Here is an 18,818-nt window from a genome sequence, read left to right as displayed (position 1 = left end):
TGCTTAATCCTTTCTCCTACAGATAGCTGCCCCTGGCAGTGATTTCTAGAAGCCCTGTAGGCCTTGAGTGCCTTGGTTTGGCCCTGCTCCCCTCCGACCGTTGCCTCTCGCGGGCATGAACCTGACCCATGCCACGGTGCTCCTGTGGGTGTGGGGCTGTCTCCAGGCCTTTGAAATTGTGGAGAAGGAGAACATTTTTCAGAGGACCCCCTGCCCGGCTTTTCTGATGTTTGACAATGCAGCCTACCTGGCAGACATGAGCTTCGAGCTTCCCTGCCACTGCAAGCCCGAGGAGGTGTCTGCCGTGGTCTGGTACTATCAGAAGGACCTGGGCGGCAGCCACACCAAAGTGCTGACGGACTTCGACGGGCGGGTGCTGACAGAGGAGTCCCAGGTGCGCGTGGGCAGCGACATGCTGGTTCGTTTCAGCATCCGCATGTTCAGCCTGCTGGTTTTCCGGGCCCAGCCCGACGACTCGGGCCTGTATTTTTGTGGCACCCGCAAGGGGGACTACTTTTACGCCTATGACGTGGACGTCCAGAGCAGCGAGGGAATGGTGGCCACCTTCAAGGACCAGGGCCAGGAGCCCTTTGCGGACGAGCACCACGGCAGCCTCCACATCTTCACCACCTTCTGGGAGTGGACCCCTTGCGACCGCTGCGGGGTGCGCGGGGAGCAGTGGCGCATCGGCCTGTGCTACCTGCGGAGCCCAGGTCTCTCCCCGCGCTACCGCAAGACAGTGCCCGATGTGGTGTCCTGCGGCTCGCGGGCTGTGCCCAGGAAGCTTCGGGCCCGGGCCAGGGAGCACAGCCCCGAGCTACTGGTTCAGAGCTGTGTGGTGCCCTGTGAGCAGAAGGCGGCTCAGGAGGGCTTCGTGGCCATCCTCAGCTACGTGTCCAAGCTGGGCAGCCCGCCCTGGGTGCCTCAGGTGCCCATCCAGTTCCACTGGCAGAGGCTGGGCCACGGGCTCATCATCTCCTGCCCCGGAGCCCGGCCAGAGCACGCCGTGGCCTGGGACAAGGACCGCCAGTACTTCTACCGCACGCAGTACCTGGAGGGCGTGAACAGGTCCATGAGGGTGTTCATTGACCACGGCAACCATCTCCATATCCGCTTCACGCAGCTGAGCGACCGGGGCATCTACTACTGCTGGCGGCAGGGGGTGCGGGTCGCTGGCCTGCGGCTGGGCGTCACGTCCCGAGGCCGCTACCAGCCCTCGTTCTCGGACCCCGAGACCCGCTCTGCTGTGGAGCTCACCCTGATAGGCTACCTGTTCATCACGGCGGTCTTTGTCACCATTCACGTCTGTCGGTGCTGCTGTTACTTATTTCACTGTCGTCCCAACTTCTCCCCCTAGGCCACCCCCACCCCTTCCCTGGCTCCAAAGACCAGTTGTGCTCAGATGTGTTTGTTAAATGCTACCGATGCTTGGGGGGGGGGGCGCTGTGTGGCAAGGGTGTGTGTGTGTATGTGTGTCGATCTGTGAGTTACAACCCGCCCCTGGCAGGTGGAGAAGCCTGAGGCCGGCGGGAGAGGGGGGACCGAGGCCAGTATGGAAGTAGCCAGAGTGTGCACCTTCCAACCTCGCGCTCAGAGAAGGAAGAGTGAACCTAATATTTATCAAATGGCCTTTTTGATGTTGGAACAGTGTTTGAGGTGCTTTATTTTCTTGCCTTGGAGGATTGCCGAGTGGGCGCTGGTTGAATTGGGGGCAGCAGGGAGAGGAAGGGGGAGTGGTGGTATATGTCCTCTTCTCTGGAATGGCAGGTTTGGGAATAAAGGTAAGGACTAGAACAGGGAAAACGGGTGAGGAAAATGGAGGTCAAAGTCAGGGCTTTCCCCAGGGCTGGAGACTGGGTGACAAGAGGGGGCCGGAGGGGCACCAGGGCTGCCTTGTGGAGCAGGGTTGGAGTTGGGATTTGTCTTGTGGCTGCTGCTGGGGGGGTCGGGGTCCCAAGATGATCAGCGATAAGAAGCAAGTTGAATCTCGTCCAAGGCTACTTCCTGCCCTCCCCCCCAGCCGCTCCTGAACAGATCAGAGTCCACTCTGGGGAAGGCCGCGCAATCATCTTTATTTACCTTAGTAAAGGCTGCGGTGGTGCCCTGGAGGTTAGCAGCAGTGGGTGGCAGGAGGGAGTGGGGGAAAGGCACCAGGTCTTGGAAAAAGGGAGGGACTCTCACTTCTCTGGCCTTAGAGGGGCGAGGGGGACCCTGGAGCGGGCCCTTTCAGCCCTACTTCTGGGCACAGATAGTCCCGTGCCTGCCCCCCACAGTCTTCCCATGGAAAGCAGAGCACAAACCAGAGCCTTCACTCTGCTCGTGCCTCTATTTCCTGAATGATAAAATAGAGTGCTACCTACAATATGAGGGTACATTTTGTATATGAGTAAGAGGGGAACCACAAGGGCCCTTGGTTAGGGAAAAGCAGCAGGTCACCGTAGAGTGGGATGTGTCAGGTGTATGGTGGTGGCTTCGCCTAGCCGTGTTTGCTGGGGTCGCCAGGCAGCAACTACAGTGGCGCAGAGGCCCGGGTGGAGGGACTGTGCAGCAAGGAAGGGGCCTTTAGAATTGGGACAAAGCGTGCCCTGCCCCTGGGGACAGCAGCCCCTCTCTCCTGTTTCAGCAACTTCGAGAGGGTGAGTCACTTCCTTGATTCCCACGACCCAGTGGCCAGGTGTACCCGGTTGCCCCCAACCTCCAGCTCTGCCGTCTAGCATCATCCCAGCCGCCGCCTCCAGCCTCCACCAACTCCACCTGCCTCCCCTCCAGCCGTATGGAGGGAGGACTCCTGGGCTTGACCTCTCTGTATCCAACCTAGGGGCCAGGCAGCCCCCCTCTACTCCTTCCCAGCACCCCTTCCCTCTCCACTTACACTGTAGATCCCCCAAGTGCTGAGAATCAGGCTCCCACACGCCCGTGGCAAGCCCACAGCGCGCCCACATGTCAGCTCAGTGGGACTGAGACACTTGAATCGTCGCTCAGGAGGCCCCTCTGGGATCCGGGCAGGCCAGGCATTCTGTCTGGGGACTACTCCAAGTGGCAGATGTCCCCACCCACTCTCAAGACTGTTCAGGGTCAGTCTAGAAGAAGAAACCTCTGGCCAGGGCTATCTTGCCTGTGGGGAGTTCCCTTTCCTGTCTCAGAGTCTCGGTTTTCCTCCAGCAGCCCGAGGAAACTCTAAGGCCCACTTCCCAGTTACCCCCAGGGACCTCCGGCTCTGGCAACAGTTGCCATGACAGCAGGGATTAGGGCTATCGAGGGCCCTCCCCAACTTCTCTCCTTCCTCCCAGTTCTAAGCCAAGCTGCTGGCCACGCCCCTCCAGGCCGCCCCTTTGGGGTGAGTGCCTTGTTAGTTGGGAGTTACTGGGTGTAGGGTGGGTGCTATCTGGCAGGTCTAGTACCCACAGAGCCTAGGGCAGCGAGCTGGTGTAGAGGTTGGAGGGACGAGGGGAGCAGGCGGGATGAGTGCGAACTTGGGTCTGGGGAAGTCAGCTCTCAGAGGAGGGGCAACAATCCCACCGCTCAGGCCCCTCACACTGTGGGACAGGGGCCACCAGGTGGGTCCTGCCTCACATCACGTCCTTGTGCTCCTGTTTGGACTCCTTAATGACCTGCAGGGGACAGAGAAGGGCACAGCACCCTAGTTAGGGGCTCACACAGACATCAGGCCCACCACTGCTAGGCCATGAGACCTCGGAGAAGTCCCAGATTTCCTGGGTCTTTCTTTCCTATGAGAGTAACCAGAAGCCCCCCCCCCCCCCCCCCCTCCAGCAGCTGCTAGGAAATGAGGTAACACTCGTAAGCATTTAGCAGCTCGCTGGGCACAAGGCGAGCTGAAGTGGTAAGATTAGCTAGTACCATCACTGGTGTGACGGGGAGGGCTTATGCCAAATGCCCCTTTCCTATGCCTCCGGCAGGTTCCTTTTATCAAGCTGGAAATTGAAAGTTGGGCATGAAAGCTACTAACTTTAATTTTCTCTCTCTCCCTAGGCCTGGTGCTGGGGGTGCCTGCCTCTGAGGGTGAGACAGGGAGAAAGTCTGAATCAGGACTCCATCCAGTGGCCTCGGTACCCAGGCTCCCTAGAACCCACCAGCAGAGAGGACAGGAAATTGAATTACATCCAGGTTCCTTGCCCTCTTCCAGAGCCTCCCCGGGAGGCTCTTCTGAGTGATTGAGAACCTTTTATGTGCCAGTTTAGGCTTTCTTCCAAAGCCTGGTCTTAAAAATTCCTGGAGGCAGCCAGAGCTGCTGGGTCCAGAATCTCAGGTCTGCTCTCCTTACCTCTCCGTCCCGCATCTCCACGGTTTTTACCACGATGTTCCTCTTGAGGTGGCCTTCTGACACGGACTTGGTGTCCAGGCTGGTTTCTGCAGACATAGGGACAGGAGGCCTCCTGTTGGCTCCTGGGCCACTAGACATCCTCCCCCACCCCCAGCTTCCCCATGAAACCCACAGTCATGCGGATTGAAAATCTATCCAACCAGGCAGAGAGGGCCTAGGCTCTTTCAAAGGGGCCGGAGAGCCTCAGGTCCCCAGGGTTGCTGGTCCATCCAGAGTTTTGCTCACTTTCCTGGCCTGGCTGCATTTCAGTCCCTCTTCAAGCTCTCACTTGGCACCTGGCTTTCTGACAACCCAGTGCTGTGTCGAGGAAGGAGCACATGGGCTTTGAAATCAGGCAGGCTCGAGTCTCAGCTCAGCCGCAAGGCTGTGGGCGAGTTAAATTACTTCTCCCAGCCTCAGTTTCCTAATCTGCAAATTGGGGATGATGGTGTCTACTTCTCTAGGTGGGAGCAAGGAGTCAGTTCACTGAAATGATACATGTTAAGTGCCTACCACATTTTAGTGCCCAGCATACGTGGGTCCCTTTCCTGTTCTCCTGCCCCTCTCCTACTTCTCTCTGCCACTTCTCCGGGCCTTATTGACCCTTTACCATTTGGCACTTGGCAGCATTACCTCCACCTGGTCTGCCTGGTTAAACTTCTGATGCTGAACTAAGCCCTGGGACATGCATATCTCGTGTTCCTAAATTTCTAGAGCAGAAGAAGTTTTTTTTTTTTCCTTAGATAAAATCATTTGAGGGCCACATCCAAGTAAGAAGTAATTTAGCCTTTCCCCCCCTCAGAGAGAAAAATGTAACATGTCACACTCCCTAATATTTAAAATTAAGAGCAGAGAACATAAAACTTTATTCACTACACGAGCAGCAGTCCAGGGGGAAATAATCCTCTGGGCTGCATCAGCACTGAGCTGAGCCGTGGAGCCTCGGGGACAAACGAATTGAGCAGAGAACCTGGCCACCAGGCACGGCAAGACCCGAGGGGCCCTCCCAGTGATGGGGAAGAGGTGAGGCAGAGGCTGGCATTTGCCCAGAGGCCCCAGAGCATCTCATCTGAGCACCAGGGATATATCACTTTGAACACCAGCCAGCTCTGCTAGTTTAACCTACATTTACCCTGTGCCAGGTCCTGGGCTGGGCACTGAGGTCGCTGGGAAAATGACACAAGCTTGGCCCTTTAGGGAAACCTGGGAGGAGGAAGCCCAGGGAGGCAGGGAAAATGGACTTGGCGAGGCTTGCTCCCTGTCAAGCTGAGAAAAGCAGCGTGTCTGAGAGTCTGAGAGGCAGGCTGCTAACCGAGAGCCGGCGGGGCTCCATTTACAATCTGGTGAGCCTGTATTGGTATAACTTGTATTGTGAGGCTTTTGAGATGTCTTGTGACCTTGTGACTTTCCCCTTCTTTGGTGCTTTTGCCCCCTGTAGTGACAAGCAGTTAAAAAAAACAAAAAGGTAAAACACTCAGATGGGCAGAGCTTGCTCAGGGATCTGCAGACAGGGCAGAGGTTGAGACCTTCCCCCAGTTCTGCTATAGCAAGGGGTGCAGGGTTAGGGAACGGGGCACAGGGCAGAGCAGGACAGGAGCAGCGGCAAGCCCCACCTGGAATGCCCTGGGCTGCTGTGTTCTGGCCGGAAGCTCTGCGTTGAGTTATGAAGGCCCCCAAGGAGAGCCCCGGACTGGACCCCTTTGCCCTGGTCCTCGGCCCCAGGCCAGAGCAGCAGCCCACCTGGGGGAGAGGGCAGGAATCCAACACCCTGCCCACAAGGCCCTGCTCTACTGACCTCGGATCTGCAGGTTGGAGAAGGTCTGCACGGGAATGGTGATGCTGAAAGACAGCAAAGGCAGAAGAGTGACCAGGCTGCCCAGGGACATCCCCAGGGGCAGGCCCTGGTTCAGGGTTATCATGACACCCTCAAGGCCCATCTCCTGGCTTTCTCCAGCAGCCAACATGCTCCCTGGGGCTCCAAGAGTCTGCAAGGGACTTGGGTGTTGTCCACCAGGGGAACATCTCTATTTGAAAGCGTGGAGGCCTGGAGGGTGGCAGAGGGGAGGAGGAAGTGGTGAAGAAAGTTCCAAGACAAAAGAGATGGGTCAGGGGAAAAGAAGTTTAATCTTCACTAGGAGGGTGGGGAGTGAGCCTCTTAGTTTGGGAGGTGACCCAAGTCCTCACCCTACGACCTCATCAACATTGCTTGAATTGAATCCATTTATTCACCAAACATTTATTGAATACCTACTGTGTGTTAGGCGAGCACTGTGCTGAGTACTGGGATAGGAGGCGGCAGGACACTGGCTGAATAAGACAGTCCCGGAAGGGAGCAAGAAGACTCCAGGGAGGGGCAGCAGGGAGGACTCCTCCGGGGCCACAGTGGCAGCTCACCGGTTCTCCTCGCCCTCCAGCAGCTTCCTGTAGGTGGCGATCTCGATGTCCAGGGCCAGCTTGACGTTCAACAAGTCCTGGTACTCCTGCAGATGGCGGGCCATCTCGTCTTTGAGGCTCTGCCCCTCCTCCTCCAGCCGGGCCAGCGCCTCCTGGTAACTCGCCGCCTCCCGCGCGTGGCGCTCCTCCTGCTCCCGCATCTGCCTCTCCAGGGACTCGTTCTGTAGGGTGGAGCCGGTAGGTGCCTCGGGGCGGGGTCACACTGCCCGCCCCCGGGCCCGCCCCCGGCCTCACCTCTGCCCCCAAGTAACTTTTCAGAGCCCCCGCTCGCAGTCCCGGTCCCTGCCCCTGGCTCGCGGGTCCCCGGGGGCTCCGGCTTGCGTGCACCCGCGTGCGCCCGCGCTCACCGTGCCGCGCAAGGACTCCAGGTCGCAGGTCAAGGTCTGCAGCTGGCGCCGGTAGTCGTTGGCCTCGTGCTTGGCCTGGCGGAGCAGCTCGGCGTTGCGGGCAGCGGCATCGTTCAGGTCGGCAAACTAGCGGGGGGAGAGGGCCCTACGCTGAGGGGCGGCTGGGCCCCACGGTGCGGGAGCTGTGCGGGCCGGTGGGGCTCCGGGAACGCAGGGAGATGGGCAGGACCCCAGGCTTGGTGTCCAGGGCTCCCCAGGACTCTGGCCCTGGTGGGATTCTTCCCAGCGACTGTGACCCATGGGCAGAGGGCACAGAAGGCCCCCACCACGTCGGCAGCACCCAGCACAGTGCCTGGCCAGGGAATGAAGGAGTCAATGGTGTTGGCCACAGAATCCAGAATCTCCTGCCCTCCGGGAGCTCTATCCAGGAGCCTGAGCCCTGGCCTCCCCCACCGTGGCCAGCGGGGCCTGGTGAGCAGTACCCGGGGTTCTCACCCCCTAGCTTGCGGTGAAGCTCTCGGCTCCATCTGCCCTTGACCTGCTCAGAGCCATCGCTGGCTTCTGCCACTCACGCTCCTCAGCTTGGCCCCTGGGCTGGCATCGCTGGGCCCCTGCCCCGTGCTTTGTTGCACTCCAAATGCCCCTTCCCTCTTCTCTTCATGTTCTTTGGCTGCCACTCCTGCCTAACCCCAAGGCCCTCCCTTTTATGATATCCTCCCTATTCCCTGCACTGCATATACAGAAAGCCCGCCCAGCAGTGTTCTCTCCAGACACCGTACTCGGGGGCATACTGTGTCTCCCTGGTGGGACAGGTTTCTGGATGCTGGGCAGTGCTGGCACGCAGCGGATGCTCAGTAACCCAGGACACAGACAGCAGAGGCACGGGGAACGCAGGCTCCCCAGTGCGACAGCTGCGGTTAGACATCTGGCTCTACCATGTAGGAACTGTGCGACTTTGGGCAAACTCGTTAACCTCTCTGAACTTCAGTTCTCTCATCTGTCAAAGAACAGTACTTTCTTCATAGTAGGTAAGATAGACAATGCATGTAAAGTGCAGGGCCTGGCACGCAACAACGTTGGCTGATAATAACAGTAATAGTAACAATAATAATGATAATAGTAGGAATAAGAAGTCCTTATTGGAGGGGTGCCTGGGTGGCTTAGTTGGTTAAGCGTTTGACTCTTGGTTTCGGCTCAGGTCATGAGCTCAGGGTGGTGAGATGCAGCCCCGCAGGGGGCTCCATGCTCAGCATGGAGTCTGCTTGAGATTCTTTCCCCCTCCGGCTCCCTCACCCTCGGCTCCGCACCCTGTTCATGCGCGTGCAGGCTCTCTCTCTCTCAAATAAATAAATAAAAACATATAAAAAAGAAATACTTATAGGAAGTAATGGTGCCTTGTGTGACCCTGGGCAAGCCACCTCATTTCATCCTCTCCCAGCCTCCTCCACCCTTGTTCCCCAATTCTCTTGTATGGAGCCAGCAGGGCTGCCTGGAGGAGGCAGGCTGGCCCACAGTCAGGGCTACCTTGGACCGGTACCACTCCTCGGCCTCATGCATGTTGCTGGATGCCATGGCCTCGTACTGCGTGCGGATCTCTCTCAAGGCCGCCGTGAGGTCGGGCTTGGCCACATCCAGCTCCACATGGACCTGCTGCCGGGCCAGCTGCTCCTGGAGCTCCTGCACCTCCTGGCCGGGATAAGAGAAGGGATGCCAGGGCTGGGGGCACAGGCTGCCGCTGGGGTTTCCCCACAGTATTATGCCCTTGTCTACCTGCCCCTTGGACACTGATATTGGGGAAAGGAACTGGGGCAGTCCTAGTTAGAGGAAGTGGCATGGCCCAGGCTAGGGGAGGCAGAGGGTAGTTTGGGGGCCTCATGGTGTCTGCCTCCCAGGTTCGGCCAGGCAGGAGCACTGGAAGTGTGCCTGTGCACTTGTGGGAGAGTGACTGAGTCCCTGTGGTGTGGGTGTGTCTGTGGGTTCCCAGGTTCCATGGCATCATGGACTCTGAATCCATAATCTGAAGTCAGAGAGCTCAGTGGTGTCTTTTTAAAACGAATGGCCCTCATTTAAATGGAGACAGGTGACAGTGGGGGGTGATGTCAGAGAGACTAACTAGGTGACCTTAGCAAGTTCTTCAACCCGTCCAGGCTTTGGTGTCCTCCTCTGTTTCACAGGGATCATACTGGAAGATCATACTGGAAGGGTCCCTAACTCACAAGGCTGTAGTGAAATAAAAAATGGGGCAACAAGGTCTATTCTAATTCTCAGTAAGTGGTGTGTGTCTGTGTGAATTTCACCAGGGGCTGAGGATGCTCTGTCTTCTCTAGGTCTGTCTCCCTCAGTCTCTCTCTCTTATTTTCTCTCTGTCTCCGAGTATTCTCAATCTCAGTCTCTCTGTCTCTCTCTATCCATTTCGATCTCTATGTTGGCCTTACCTCCTCATGGATCTTCCTCAAAAACCGGATTTCCTCCTCGAGAGACTCAATCTTCCTCTCCAGATCCAGACGGGCTAAGGTGGCTTCATCTGCCTCCTGGAGAAGGGAGGGGCAAAAAGGTTGCTCTGACCCCAGACTCCTCCCTGCTCCCTAGCCTTGTCTGTTCCCTCCTTCTTTGGCTGGAGAGAGCAGCGCATTGCTCTCTGGAGGCCTGGGCTTGGGGGCTGTTTGAGTGAACTGCCGTCAACCCTTTCCCCCCCTCCCCTCCCTCTCCCCTCCACCCCCCTGACCTGTCGATAGGTGGCCAGGTTGTTCTCAGCCTCCAGCCTCAGGTTGGTTTCATCCTGGAGCCTGGGGTAGGGAACACATTCCTGGGTCCAGGCTCTTCTGAGGATCTTGGACCCCTGCCCCAATCTTCCTGGGGGTGGCTGCCAGAGAGACGACCCCCCCCCCCAGGACCAGTGGAATGGCAGGAGGAGTGAAGGGCAGAGGGTCTCAGACAGAGCCTTGGCCAGGAGGGTGAGTAGACAAGGGCTTTATCAAGGCTGGCACACCAGCTCCCGCTCACACAGGCTGCACGTGTGCATACACGCCCTGCTGTGTGCACGAGCGCACTCATCCTCCCGCACGGGGGGGGGGGGGGGGGCACGCGCGCGTGCGCGCGCGCACACACACACACACACACACACACGCCCTGCCAGCTCAGCAAAACACCACACCCTGTGTTTCCTCTGACCTTTGCAAAGAGGTTTTATTAGAATCTCTGCTTCACAGCTCTGCAAGCTGAAGTGGCTTGACCAGGGTCATAAGCTGGTGACGGGCAGCGTCACCTGTGTTCCGAAGCCAGGCCTGCCTGCTCTTTCTCTCACCTCCTTTCCCCCAGAGCCCCATTCTCCCAGTGCACACCAACCTTCCCTTCCCACTTCTCCTCTCTACGGACCCACAAGGCCACCAGGCCCCACAGTGAATGAAATACGAAGACCCTGCCTTCGGGGACCCTGCCTGCGGGGTCCCTGACTGTTCCCACACAGCTTTCCCCGACGGGGAGGTGCTGAGAGTACGCTGGCTCCTTGGGAAGACGTCTTCGGGATTCAGATCCCTGAGACTTGGGGCCTCCTCCCAGTCCCTGCCATCATCTTAGGGAGCAAGGACAGCCCTTCCCTCCCAGAGATGGGATCACAGAGGAGCCAAGGATCATGGAGTCAACCCCCCCCACCCAGATCCTGCAGGTCTGCAGGCCCTCCCGCTGGGGCAGGGATGGGGGTGTGGGGCGGGAAGCACATTCCCTGTTCAGGAAGTCCCTCTCCCCGGGGCCCCTCCTCACTTCTGCTTCAGGGTGCCCAGGTCCTGTGCCAGATTGTCTCTCTCGACCTCGAGCCGGGCGCTGCCGGCAGTGAGCTGGTCGAGCCGCAGCCTTAGCTCACGCAGCTCAGCCTGGTAGACATCGGCCAGCTTGGTGGGCTCCTTGGCCCGCAGCTGGTTCAGCTCCGCGGCCAGCGCCTTGTTCTGCTGTTCCAGGAAGCGCACCTTCTCAATGTAGCTGGCAAAGCGGTCGTTGAGCTCCATCATCTCTGCCCGCTCACTGGCCCGGGTCTCCTTGAAGCCGGTGTTGAGTGCCCCGGCCAGGGAGAAGTCCACCCGGGCCGGCAGTGGAAGCGGCATCCTGGCCAGGGAGAGGCGGGCGCCCGGCCCCAGCCGGCGGCCGGAGACCAGGCTTCCCCCCACCACGTCCGAGGAGGAGACATAGGAGCGGCGAGCAGCTGAAGTGACCCGTCTCCTCTCCATGCTGGCCGGGCTCTGCCGGCTCCTGGGGAGTGAGGGCTTTATGGCAGCGTGGGCCGGCCTGGCGCTGCCCAAGCTGCCCCTGGCGACGCCCCCTGGCATAGCCTGACGGGGAGGGGCTGGGCCGCAGCTCGGCCATGGGGAGAGCTCTTCTCACCCCACCGAGGTCACTGTGCCCAGAGGCAGGGCCTCCCGGGCACACCAGCCCCAGCCTGGCCACAGACGGAGATACTAGTGGGCCGTGCCTGGGGCCGGATGCTCCGTGTGCAGCCCTGACTGCTGGGCAAGGAGGCCGTTCCCCTGGGAAGGTGGGCCAAGAACGGTCTGGATCAGATGACCTCTGACCTGCTTTCTACGTCTTAGATCCCATCAGAGCACCCCTCCTTCGAGTGCTTGCTAAGTGCTGGGAACATGGGAAGAACAAGCGTGTTCCGTTTCCAGCTGAGCCCCCTTCCTAGCAGACTGCTGGACTCTTCCCTCCGAACATGGGCTCCTGCATTCCTGCCTTCTCTCCCTTCCCCGGAGGCTGCAACTGGACACCAGCCCTTTGTCTAGAGGGTCAGTTGAGGCCAGGAAGGAACCTGGAAGCTTTGAGGGGGCAAGAGGGACAGGCGCTACACTCCCTGGCCTTCCCCCTGGACCACACTTAAGCCCCTGCCTCAGTCCCACGGGGCTCACTTGCCCCTTGCCCGGGGCTCTCTGCACGCCCCAGTCTGGAGCCGGGCCTTGACAGCTGCACAAAGCAGTTACGGATGAGCTGGCCGTCCTGGCTCCCGTCTTTGTTTCTGCATCACCCTGTTTCCCCGGCCACCCCTCACCTCACTTTCACACTGGAGATTTATCTCTTCTGAGTTCCCACACATCAGGCTGAGAGGACGGGAAGGCCCCTGGGGATGGGTCAGTTTGGGAGCCCAGGAGCCACTGGGTCTGTACTAGGAGCCCAGGGCCGGCGTCCTGTAGCCTGACCCTTCAGCTCCATCCACCCTTCTGTTCTGATCCCATGGGGGGTGGGGGGCAGTCTCACCCAGGCCCCTCACCCATCTGTGTCCTTGGATTTCTGGGAAGCCCTCCTCTCCCCACCCCCCCCCCTGCTGCCCATGCCTGGGCCTCTGATCCCTTCTCCTGGACACTTGCTGAATAGAGCCTTGTTTTCCACCACTGGTCAGGGCGCCACACGGAGAGGGCAGCCCCCGGGGGGCTGTGCTGTTTTTATCCCAAGATGCCAGGCTGTTAGGCAGAGTACAACCCAAGCCCCCAGCTCAAAGAGCTTCTCGGAAGCCTCTGAGGGGGCCGGGATGCAGTGGGGAGCAGGCTCTGTGCCCACCCCCGACCATTGTGTCTGTGCCAAGGTGAGTCATTCAGTGGGTACAAGGGGAAGGCCCTGGGGGGGTGGCCGGCCCAGCACTGCCAGGTCTCCAGCTCTGCAGAAAAGGCCTGGCTGCTTGCCCCCTCCCCAGCTCCCAGAGCCAGCTCACACCCCTGAGCTCTTACCCCACGCTGGGGAGATGCACTCCATTTGGGAATGTTATGGGCTGTGTGCCGAGGTTTCCCCCGGTGAGTCCCAGCACAGAGAGGAAGGTGAGGGTTCCCAAGTCTTCAGTCCAGGACCCTGGACCTGAGCAGTAACATGGGGAGGGGACCCTTGGGGGAGGGGATGCCCCATGACTTTTGATCCTGCTGTGGGTGGAGGAGCTGGGAAACGTCAGGGGGCATTAAAAGAACAAGACGGGACAAACCGTCGTCCCAACTATTCCTGTGACTAGGAGTGGCTGTCCCTCTAGCTTGCTGGGCAAGTCACAGTGTGCGGCCTTCTCTCTTTGTTCCAGTGAAATGTAGTTGAAATGAGTATAAAACAGTCTTGGGTGGGGATGGGGGGGGGATGGAACAAGAAGAGGAAGGGCTTGTCAGTGAGGCTCAGTGACTGGTCCCTGGGTGTGTATGACCCAGGCTTATTTCAGCAGCAGCAGGGAGAGGCCCCCCATTCAGCCCCTTCAGCCACCTCCCTGGACATGTGTCACCCAGGTGCTTCTTGGCTCCATCCTCAACCTCCATCCGACCCTAGACCCATCCCCCATGCTTTGGCCTTAACTACCCTATGATGTCCACATAAGAACCAGAGAGGTAGACGGACATGGTCGTGGTTGTTTGCCAAACTTTCATTATTTTGTATGACACATTTGTTGTAGAAAAATCAGGAAAATATAGATAAGCAAAACGAAAAAATTTAATTAGCCATGATTTTGCCACCTGGAGATAAACACTACCAGATTTCCCCCACATATATAAATTCATTTTTTTTTACAAGTAGGCTCATGCTGTACAAATTATTTTGTAATTTGTTTTTTTCACTCAGCAATATGTTGTGAACATCTTTCCATATCAATAAATATTTATCTACATCATCATTTTAACAGCTGCATGGTTTTCCACTGTATGCATTAATTTACCCAAGCCCTATTGTTAGGCACACAGTTGTCCCCCATCCCCCCCACCTCCCTCCCTCTCTCCCTCCCTCTCTCTGTTCTAGATCACACTATGCTGCACAGTTGCCCCAGGCAGATGCAGCTCCCAGCCTCCACGACTACTCCCATCCTCCCGGCCTGGCTCAGACCCCATCTATGTGGCCCCTCCTCTCCTGCTTCCCTAATCTAAGGGCCTCAATGTCCAAAGCCTCAAGCCAATCCCCAGACGGACTTCTGCATAGATAGCAGGAAGCTGCAGGCCTTGGAGAGAGGATGCCTGGATGTCTCCCCACAGGGCCTTTGGGCAAGCCATGCCCCACTTCAAGCCGAGGTGGGGACAAGATGGTCTCCCACCCTCTACGCCCCTCCCCTGCATCAGAATCCTCCAGGATGCCCTCCTGCCTCCTGGGACAGATCAGTACCACACCTGGCCTCAACCCACACACAAGGGTGCCCAGCATTTTCTCAATTTGCCCGCCTCTAACTCAAGCCACTAGATTGCTGCCCACTAGCTCCCCTTGTACCCCTGCCCCGTTCCCAGGGCCTGGCACAGCATGGTGGTCCGCAAGCATGGGTGGGATGAAGAGAAGTTGGGTCTCTCCAGTGGACTCCTTGGCTTCTACGGAGTCCGTCCATCCCACATGGGCCCCCTCCCTGAGGAAGGGAACCAGGCCCCGGTGGCCACTAGATGGCAGTGCTCAGCTGCCCAGGTCCCAGCGGCCGCAGGGTCCCGCGGAGGGGAGAAAGTGGGTCTCACAGCTGCAGGCAGGCTTTCTAAAACCCAGATTTCTATCACCCAGCGGGATCACCCCACGTATTCTCTAGAGTTGCTTCTAACGGCTATGACAGTGCCCTCTTGAGGAGAGGGAGGCCACGGCCATTCAACAGCTACATGATCTTGGATGACTTCAGGGACTTCTCTGAGTCTCCATTTCCACACCTGGAAAATGGGGACTCACAACCCTTACTTCCAAGGTAGTGGTGAGGATAAACTCAGGGAAAGCCGGACACAGCAGGTGCTCGACAAATCACAGCTTCTATTTAATAACACCTACCCAGGGCTTCACGTATTTCCAAGGTAGCGATGGGGTGGGCCAGGAGGGGCAGGAGCTGGGCCTGCCCGGGGACCCTGCCGTGTCTTGTTGACTCCGCTGGGGGTGGGCAGGGGACAGCGTATAGGTACCTCCCCAGGACAGTTACCTGGGAGTGTGGACGGGCCGCAGGGGGCAGCAGCCAGGGGAGAGAGGGTGGGAGGCAGCACCATTTGTCCCCAGACCCCCAGTTGTTCGTGGCTGTGGGTCTGCCAGGGACCACGCGTGAGTCATCTCTACCTGCCCTGGAGGAGACTCAGAAGAGAGGCTGTTTCCCAGCCTGCTTTCTCACTCCCTGACCTCCCCTGGGGCCCCGTCCCTCCATCCTTGCCCTTCCCCAGCTGTAGACTTGAGGGCCACAACTCCACTGGTTTGAGAAGCTCTTGGTGTGTTACCATGTCCCGTGGGAGGGGTCTCTCCTGCACCTCAGCCTGAGGCTTCCCCAGGAGAAGGGCCCCCATGAATAGGGACTTGGAGTCTCCCTAAGGATAGGGTCCCTCGGGACACCCTCTCTTCTGTGGGAGCTCCTTGATGCGAGCGCCCATGGTTCACTGTCGGATGGGAGCTCCTTGAGGGCAGCGGCTCTCCCCGCCTCTCAGGACGGCTGCCTCAGGCCAGGGTCGCTCCCCTCTCCTATCTGTCAGCCTGTGCCGAGCCGGCTCCGCTGGTGAGAAGTGCCCAGCTCCTGTGGCTGCAGAAGGGTTCCCGGATGAACCCCCAGACTCCTTCCCCCTCCTTCTTTCTGGCCTCTGTCAGCACGTTGTTGGAAGCATCAACTCACTCACCTTTACACGGCCAGGGGCCAGGCTGCTGTGTTGGGGTTAATAAGCTCGGGCTTTCTCTTCAACCCCCCGCTCCCCACCCTCCTGGGCGCTCCAGCCTGCCCCCCACTTTCCAGCTTCTAACCCTGAGACCTGCTTTTTAATTGCTTTCCCTGATCTGTTCTGCTCTCTGCTCCCCTCCATCTCCCTGCCTGACTGCGTCCCTCTGGGAGGGTGAGAGGCGGGGACCAGATGTGTCCCTGGCTGGAGGAGGGGGCTGGCGGGCAGCCTGTTATTTCCAATCCAGTGGCCCTCGCTCGACATGGACAGGATGAGCCAGGGAACAGGGGTGGAAGGGCTGCAGGCGAGCCGAGGGCAACGCTTCAGGAGGGCTGGAAAACACGGCCATGGTTTCCAGGCCCCTGGGGGTGACTCTAGTCCCTTTCTCCCCCCACAGCCTCCATCCCAAGCCCTCAGAGATCCCTCTTCGCGGAAGAACATGGAGGAGGGAAGACAACCACGAACTAGATTCTGTCTGGGAACCAGGATGCCCCAAACTTAGCTAAGAGCCAGAGGGACGTTCCTGGGAAAACTTGGAGACAGACGAGCAGGGGTGTGAGAGGGACTGAGTTACCAGCTGCCAAGGGCTCCCCATGTGGTGACAGAGTCCCCTGAGGGGGTGGGGGGGGGTGGGGGGCAGAGCTGATGGCTGGGGGTGGGAGGACCCAGAGGGGAGAGCCCAGTCCCCTTCCCCTTGACAGGTCCCAACACCGAAAGAGGTTTGGGCTTCCACTCAGGTGACAGGGACAGCCGCTGTCCTGACTCCCTGCATGAAGGGACAGTGTCTTGTTCTCTGTGTCTGCAGCTCCTGGCACTGAGTCTGGGTCTCTGAACTGGGCAGGACTTTGGACCCCAGGGTGGGGTCCAGATGCGAGCTTCATGCCTGAGGCGGGCCAGGAGATGAGCACAAAGGGCCCGGGAAGAGAGTACTTCTGAACTCTGAGACACGGAGTGAGGGGCTCTGCGCAGACCCCCGAGGTAGGAGAGGCCAGGTGAAGCAGGAAGAGGGGCTTTAGATCAGGCTGGACCTGCAGTGGGCGAGGGAGCCATCGATTGCCGTGGCTCAAGGATGACTCTCTTTATGTAAGAACAAGCCATTCTCAGAGCCCCGTCGCCGCCCACAGAGGTCAGCTGGGAGCTGGCTGTCAGCTCGCTGCCCCCCCTCAGCCCCCGCCAGCTCCCCGTGAAGCTGGGACCAGCCAGGCTGCCTCCCGGCCAGCAGGACGCCACGCAGCAAGCACTCTCAGCCCGACCTCCTGTGATTGAGGGCAGGAGCCACACGTCCTTAACTCCATTGGCAGAGTCTTTGTACATTTAATGGGTCACCTGAGAGCACATTTTGCACCATGGAGCCCCAAATGTTTGCTGAGCCAATGGCCGGCTGCAGAACATCCTTGTCAAGAGTGACCCCTTCCACTGGCAAGCTGCCCCCCGCCTAGGCGAATTCTGCCTCGTGCAACGGAGCCTGTTGTGCCAGGCTTGCCCTTCTGGCCCTCGTTACCAGCCGCCTTGTCCTGCGTGGGCTGTCTCAGTGCTTGCAGGGGTGATGGGGACCATCAAATGAGATAATATATGTGAGGGCCCCAGGAAATGGGCAAGTTATTCAATTTGAATCCCACCAGCACTCGGCCAGGCCTCCTAAGGTCAAGGCACCACGCCAGGCCGCTGGGGGCTACGGATGGGAGGCTGTGGCGGCTTCTGCGGGAATCACGGCGCACCAGGGGAAAAAAAAACTCATTAAGCCTAATTGGAGAGGCGGGAACGCCAGGCACGCGGAAAGAAATGATGCCTGCTCACTTCTAAAGGGAAGCAGTTCGGTGTCATGTGAAGAACCAGACCCTGGTCTGAATCCTGGCGCCGCCACTTGCTGTCTAACCCTGGGCGCGGTCTGTGAACCTCCTCGAGTCTCTCTCCTCATTATGCCTCATAAGGTCGCGAAGTTTTGAGCGCTGCCTGCAGCCGGGAGGGACCCAGGGCTCCTCTTGTATGTTCTTCTCTCTCCTCCTCCAAAAAGGAGGCAAAACTGAACGGGGCAGGGCTCACAAGGTGGAGGGGGAGGCTGTTGCCCCAGCACAGCGGGGACTCATTTGAAATTAGCAGCGTTATTTACACACTGCTCGCAATGTGCTAAATACCTTTAACATGTTTGTTTTCCGAAGCAAGTTAAACACAGGCTCCTATCATCCTGTTTACACTATTAATTCTTTCAGCCATCTGCATCTTCCTAGAGAGACAGAGGTAAACCCTGGGTTTGGGTTGAACCCTCACAATCCGAACGGGTGCAGAGGAAAGCCACGAACCAAACCGGGTGGGAGTGGGGCTTCTGGAGCTGCGGGGAGGAGGACTGCACGGGGTTCCAGAGGTCAGGGCTTAGCCTAGGGCCTCACCTGAGACCCAGGGCCCCTAAACACCGTCTCTGACAGCAGGACTCTTCGCAACGCCCAAGGCCGCAGGAGGATGGAGCAGGCCTGTAGGGGTGATGACTTCTTCACCTGCTCGGGAGCAGAGGCCTTTAGTGGAAGATGGGGCCACAGAGGAAAGAGCAGGGCTCACCCCGAGGCCCCAACCTAAGGCTGCAGGAGGAGGCAGTGGGGGACGTTTTCTATACTCAGAAGTTTCTTGAGGTCTGGAAGAGGGGGGAGGTGTTGCTATCCCGCGTAGGTACACAGAAAGACACACACCAAGGATGGAGATGGTTTATGAATCATTATCATAAAACATATATCTATACCTACATGTACATAGAGATGTATGTATGCAGAAATAAAGGATCAGAGGATATAAACCCGAGCACTAACAGCGCTTACATCCAGGCGGTAGCATTCAAGCTGAATGTCCCTTTCTTCTTTACACTTTTTACACGGAGGGTGCATCCTATGTACAATGGGGCTGAAACAGTAAGTTGTCTTCAAAACCAATAAGTTGTCTTCATCTGGAAATCAGGACACTAGTATCATCTGCAGCAGCACCAGGATGGTGGCCTGGGGCTGGGGCTCCTGCTCCAGGCCGCAGGGATGAGGCTGAAGGTGCCCCCCCCCCCAACAAAAGAGGGAGAGTCGAGCTGGGAGCCCCCACCATGTCCCCATCCCTTCCATCCTCACCCCT

General features: G+C 58.4%; 2 protein-coding genes across 4 annotated transcripts; one reads left to right on the top strand and one right to left on the bottom strand.

The window, feature by feature from the left end:
- The first annotated feature begins 88 nt into the window (after positions 1-88).
- FAM187A (family with sequence similarity 187 member A) lies at positions 89-1,357 on the top strand. The gene has a single exon (XM_026512265.3). It carries the CDS (start codon positions 116-118, stop codon positions 1,355-1,357), a length of 1,242 nt encoding a protein of 413 aa, XP_026368050.1. The 5' UTR covers positions 89-115.
- Positions 1,358-2,056: 699 nt separating this feature from the next.
- GFAP (glial fibrillary acidic protein) lies at positions 2,057-11,365 on the bottom strand. 3 transcript variants are annotated; one of them, XM_026512636.3, is made up of 10 exons: positions 10,882-11,365; positions 9,848-9,908; positions 9,558-9,653; positions 8,647-8,808; positions 7,123-7,248; positions 6,716-6,936; positions 6,117-6,160; positions 5,634-5,753; positions 4,283-4,368; positions 2,062-3,611 (listed from the first exon to the last, which is right to left on the bottom strand). In XM_026512636.3, the coding sequence occupies exons 1-10, from the start codon at positions 11,340-11,342 to the stop codon at positions 3,570-3,572; spliced, it is 1,419 nt and encodes a 472-aa protein (XP_026368421.1). In that variant the 5' UTR covers positions 11,343-11,365; the 3' UTR covers positions 2,062-3,569. The 3 variants fall into 3 exon arrangements, with proteins under 3 accessions (XP_026368420.1, XP_026368421.1, XP_048081720.1); XM_026512635.4 differs by lacking the exon at positions 5,634-5,753 and having other exon boundaries at positions 2,057-3,611; XM_048225763.1 differs by lacking the exons at positions 2,062-3,611; positions 4,283-4,368 and having other exon boundaries at positions 5,629-5,753.
- Between the last annotated feature and the right edge of the window lie 7,453 nt (positions 11,366-18,818).

This window comes from Ursus arctos, unplaced genomic scaffold (genome assembly GCF_023065955.2).
Source record: "Ursus arctos isolate Adak ecotype North America unplaced genomic scaffold, UrsArc2.0 scaffold_24, whole genome shotgun sequence".
In the NCBI taxonomy this organism is placed as follows: domain Eukaryota; kingdom Metazoa; phylum Chordata; class Mammalia; order Carnivora; family Ursidae; genus Ursus; species Ursus arctos.
This window is presented reverse-complemented; position numbering and strand designations above follow the sequence as displayed.